This window comes from Oryzias melastigma, linkage group LG24 (assembly GCF_002922805.2).
Source record: "Oryzias melastigma strain HK-1 linkage group LG24, ASM292280v2, whole genome shotgun sequence".
In the NCBI taxonomy this organism is placed as follows: Eukaryota; Metazoa; Chordata; class Actinopteri; order Beloniformes; family Adrianichthyidae; genus Oryzias; species Oryzias melastigma.
The window spans coordinates 8,132,798-8,138,081 of record NC_050535.1 but is presented as its reverse complement, the minus strand read 5'-3'; the positions used below and the strand labels follow the sequence as shown (position 1 = coordinate 8,138,081).

At 35.5% G+C, this 5,284-nt stretch overlaps 1 protein-coding gene across 2 annotated transcripts in view; it reads right to left on the bottom strand.

The window, feature by feature from the left end:
- Positions 1-4,932, bottom strand: part of si:ch211-225h24.2 — a 14,515-nt gene extending 9,583 nt beyond the window's left edge. The window contains exon 1 of one of the 2 annotated variants that reach the window (XM_024291938.2): positions 4,578-4,932. In XM_024291938.2, the coding sequence (XP_024147706.1) occupies positions 4,578-4,664 (87 nt within the window). In that variant the 5' untranslated portion in view covers positions 4,665-4,932. Of the gene's footprint in view, positions 1-273; positions 708-4,577 lie in introns of those variants that run through there. The other variant, XM_024291939.2, reaches the window with a different exon arrangement.
- Positions 4,933-5,284: the final 352 nt, after the last annotated feature.

Sequence of the window (5,284 nt, the reverse complement as noted above, 5' to 3'; positions counted from 1 at the left end):
CTAAAAAAACCCTTAATAAATTCCAAAATAGTAAAAAAAAAAAACTAGAATAATGACATTATAACTTTTTACTACACTCTGACTCTATATAATATAAAGTAACAACTAATCAACAATTAAATTAGTTGTCAACTATTTTAATTGTCAATTAGTCGTCGATTAGTCGACTAATTGTAGCAGCCCTATTGTACAGCTTAGGCATACTTTCAAAATAGATCAAAGATGATCGGAGTTGCACTTTAAAGCTAATGTTTATTTATTATTTTTACTCACCTTCGTTGTTTCATCTTATTTGTATAATTTCATCTTTATTTCTACTAGTTTTAATACTAATAACAGCTTAGTCTGACACCTTTATAAGTTAATTTACTGTTATTTCCATATCTGCTGTACAGTTTCTGTTACACATAGAATAACAATAGTAACGATATAAGGGAAACTTGCAATAACAATATGACTTGTGATACAGTGTTTTCTCATTCAGCTTATTATAAGTTCAACTTTGGTCAGAAAAGTGGAATATAAAAATTAAATCCCCTCTTTGAAAAATAAAAACAGAGAAAAAAAAATGTAAATGGCAAAAAAGATAGATCAGAACTTATTTAAAAAGTGTTAAGACAGGTACCAATGTAAGTGATCAACATCCAAAAAATTTCTATGTGTGGGTTAGTATTTATGTTACAAAAATAGTTACTTTAAATGTCTGTATTCATCTTTTTTCACCACCCTGTTGCATAATATACTGTAAATTCTATTTAAAAATGTAGATTTCTCAGCATTAATACACACTGAGTCTTTAAACCTTTAGTTACCCAAGTATTTCATGAATATTAAAGCCACAAAAAAAAAACAACGATTTGGAAATTAAAGACTTCTGATCGGATTCTTGGCGAATTAATTACAGGTATTAAATCCCGGGATGTCAAAACTTAGTAGACGTGCAACCTGAAACTCCTGAAATGAAGCCAGAATTCCTCTGAAACAAAGTTCTAACATAAGAACTTTGTGATACGATGAGGAGAAAGCCCTGGAATGAACAAGTCTGAGCAAACTCTGCTGCAGAAAAACCACCTAAGCTGATCAAAGGCACACTCCCCTGTTCATGGAGTTAAAAGATCTTAAAAGGCAGCAATGAAATGAGTAAAACAAAATAAAAAAAGGAATGTTTTTTTATTTGTGCCCACCTTTCTGCCTGCCTTTGTCTTTGTGTGTTGGTATAAGTTTCATTTTTCCAGCAATCTTGAACAAAAACAAGATTCCAGGAATCCGGGAATTTCTCCTATTTGCATTTTGTCTATGCAAATGTCTCACAAGCTGATAGTGAAAGAAGCAAATACTGAAAGTTTGTTATTTTTGGCAAACAGAATGCTGATAAATGTAAAGATACTTTGTCACCGTATTCCTAATTCTAAGAAGCTTCATCCAGCCGACCTAAGCAAATCATTTCTTCTGCTCAAACCAGAGTAAGCAGAAATAAGATGCTTTGGTGATAAGATGTACAAAAAGTGCATGATGGGAAATATTTGCTGTAACTGGACTCCTCCAGATCTGCAGATTTTGGTCAGTTTTACGAAAACCTGTTTCCGTGACCTTTAGCACGGAGGTCAAATAAGTCCTTCTATCGACGTTCACATCAGGAACTGGAGCACAAACTCTCCAGAAAGCAGCCGGTAATCAAAGGCGCTTTAATGGAGGCTAACAGCTGGAAGCTCGCATGGCTAAACCTTATCGCTCAGCAGAATGAAGTCATCAACTTTTCACCTTTGTGCTTAAAGAAAACAGTTCTCAAATGCAACTTTTTGTTTAAAAGAAGCAAAAGTGGAGCATCACAAAGCTACGGAGTCCCTAAGGGGACATTAAAGTTCTGCACCAGTTCCTAGTATCTAGTATGTCCCTTAAGGGGATCCGTACAAAGCAGAAAAATCTAAGAAAAAGATTTTACCAACCAGATATCTTCATCTATCTGATCAATCAAGCTATGATGATTAACTCCTTTATGCACGCCTTAATTTACAGTTATTCCTGTTCATATTTTTTTCTAAAATATTGATTACAAACCATTAAAAGTTTTATAAAAGTTACTCATGTAAATACTGAGGGTACATACACATTTTCTCACTATTGCTGCCAAAAATAATTATTTTAATAGTCCAATAATCACAGATTATAATTTTTTTTCTCTAATTAGTCGACTAATCGAATCCTGCGTAAACTGGAGGTAAAACAAACATTTTAAACATCATAGCTTTAAACTTCAAGTATTTAAGCAACTAAAAATAGAGACAATATAGATGATAGTTCATTAAGACTTTATTGAATTCATTTGTTTCTGGTATTCAAACAAGACTTAAACCGTACTTTTGAAATTGAAAACAAAAACTAAACAACTATTAAATTAATTGTCGTCTATTTTAAAAGTTGGCATAGTTGTGACTAATCGCTGCAGCCCAACTCCCTACACTGTAAAAAGTAAAACGTTGGATCAATTAACAAAAACTCTGTCATCTGTAAAAATATTATTTTTTTTACATCAAAACAAAATTTAATTTTGATGAAAAAAAAATTACAGAAATTTTGTTGTTTGATTTAATGTTCCACTTTTTTAATGTAACTACCAAAAAAAACTACATTATATAGTGCCCTTGATTTTAAAAACAGTTTAGACTACATGATCACTACTTTTTTTCTTTTTTTTAATGACAAATCTAATACATATTAACTTTTATGAACATTTTATGATGTTCTGAAGATGAAAACTTGGATAGGTTATAAAACATAAATTAAAATAATTTTTTTCACATTAAAAAGGATTATTACGCAATGCATTGTGGTCTATTTTTGCCAATTTAGTGAGCATCAGTGGTGTTTTTTTTGCAGAGATTTCTGGGATTTTTTTAGGATAGTGGATTTTGGAATTATAGTTTTTAATTCCTTGACAAAACTGCAAATATAGTAGGATTCGGACATCACCTAAATGTAACTAAATGACTCAAATACTGAGTATTTTTGCAAGACAGATGAGTCTAAAGTGAACGTCATCTTTTATTTTGGCTTGATGGTTGAGATATAAGTCTATTGTGTGCGCTCTTCAGTGGGCCCTCATCAGAAAGAAGCAGGAGTTCTTTAAGCGGCCTCTCCTCATTCTGTGTCTGTACCTGTCCACCTCAGATGTGCTGATTTAACCATCTGCTCCACAGTCACAGAGATAAGAAGGAATAAACGTTTAATGACTGTAATTACAAGTGATTTATGAAATCTTTTAACCCAACGTTATTCTGTTCAGGCTTGAAGGTAAAATTCACTGACAAGGTCTCTGGCAGAGAAACAATCTTGAGGTCGTTCTTCATTACAAAAACGCTTCACATTTCAAGTCATTTTTGGAATTTAACGGTGCGTTTGAGGCCAATCCGACAAAGCCGTTAGAATCAATGGAAGGAAAACCTCTGCATTTCCAGACGCCGTTATCACAACTTTCACCCTTGACTTCATCCTGTATCCCGGCTCTGCCCCGTCTGCTGTGTCTATGACATTTTCAAATCCAAAAACCTCCCCTTGACCTTTGGAAGCGTTTCAACTGCCACGGCGACTCAAGGAGACCTTCCTGATGACTTTCCCAGGAAAATCTGCGGGGAGCAAACTGATCTCAGATCAGCTCTTACAGACAAAACTCAGCTCAAAGTCGGTTCTCAGATGGCGAAGGCCACAAGGCGCCGATTCCCATGAGGACCCAAAAGGTTCAGCCAAGGGTCTCAGACCTTTGTGACGATCTGTATCAAAGGTTTTCAGCCGGTGTGACGTGAGGGTACCTCATTTCCTTAGATCCCTTTGTTTCCACCTGCTTTAAGTTGTAATTTGTCATAAAAAATGACTAATTTTGATTCTTTTAAAGCCAATTTTACGGTATTTTATTAAGCTCAGTCCACCAGTCAGCACTTTTTGTGTCAATCTTAACATTAAAAGCTCTAAAAGAACTCATCCAAATATTAAAGTGTACAAGAATGATGTTTAAAACGTTAATAAAGTTTGTTATATTGCAAAATCTTAGTTAATTCATCCTTATCAGCTCCACTTTTTTATAAAAATTCAACAAAAACATTCAAAAACTATGTTTCTTTTTCATGGGGGGGTTGCTGGAGGCCCCCCTGCAGCATCTATGTGCGTGAGAATCTGTCTACCCCCATGGCCCCCACCACGATCGACCCAGCTGCAGGCAAGTGCTGATACAGACTCCATTCAGACCTCACACATGATGTTCTGGAGCACCTGGGACATATGGGTCTTATGTAAGCACAACAAAGAACCGTTTATGGACTCCTCTGTTTCTGACAACTCTGGAACTTGACCTAAGAAATAATCATTTCTAAAAAAAAAATGGTGTTTGACAAACTTTGAAGTCACCAAAAATACAGTTTTGTTGTTCATTTCTGTGCGCAATAGGTGAAAGACTGCTGGCGCGCCTCCTCTGGAGACATCTCCAGAGGGGAGTTGCTTCACAATAAACACATATTAGAAATGTCAGTTTTATTGTGTAATAAATAACAAAAGTGTCAGAAAAGTGTGGCTTTCTCTGCGCTCACCTTGTAGGAGTGATGGTTGTGCCAAGACATGTCGTCTTCCTCCGACGCATAATCCACCAGAACTTTGCTTTTGGTTTTCTTAAACATAACTTTCTTTTTTTTCCTGCTGAAACACTCTTTCTAAGACTGTTAAAAAGAGGATTTGTTTCCTTCGTCTTCTTTGGAGTTTCACTGCGCTCCGCTCAGTGCCACGATCGGCGCTTTCCTCCCCCGGAGCGCAGAATTACGCGCAGCTCTTCCTCAAACCCAGGACGCGTCGCTCCTCTGAAAACGCGTCTTTCATTCAAAGAGGATAAACAAGCGGGGGCTTCTTTTAGTTTGGGAGCGTTTTTGCTGAGTTTCTGAGAACCACCTGAACCTCCGTTTAGGCTCCTCCCACTTTCACCCCCCCTCTGGACCGGATCCTTGAAGCCTCCACGGGAGGGGAGGAAGTAGGGGCCAACACAAACACCAAACCACTCATTTAGTCAAAATAAGACACATTTTTTTCATTTTTCTAAATTACATTTAAACATTTTAAAATAATAAACAAAAAATGACTTAAAAAATACTCAAACTACAACTTGTATCACAAAAATATACATATTTGTCGATATTTTAATTAAATGTTTCAAGAATTTTCCAACTGAAATTTTAGAAATTTATATTTTCTGAATTAAATTGATTTTTAACTGGGAGCAACATGTGTCAAATGAGGAAATAACAGG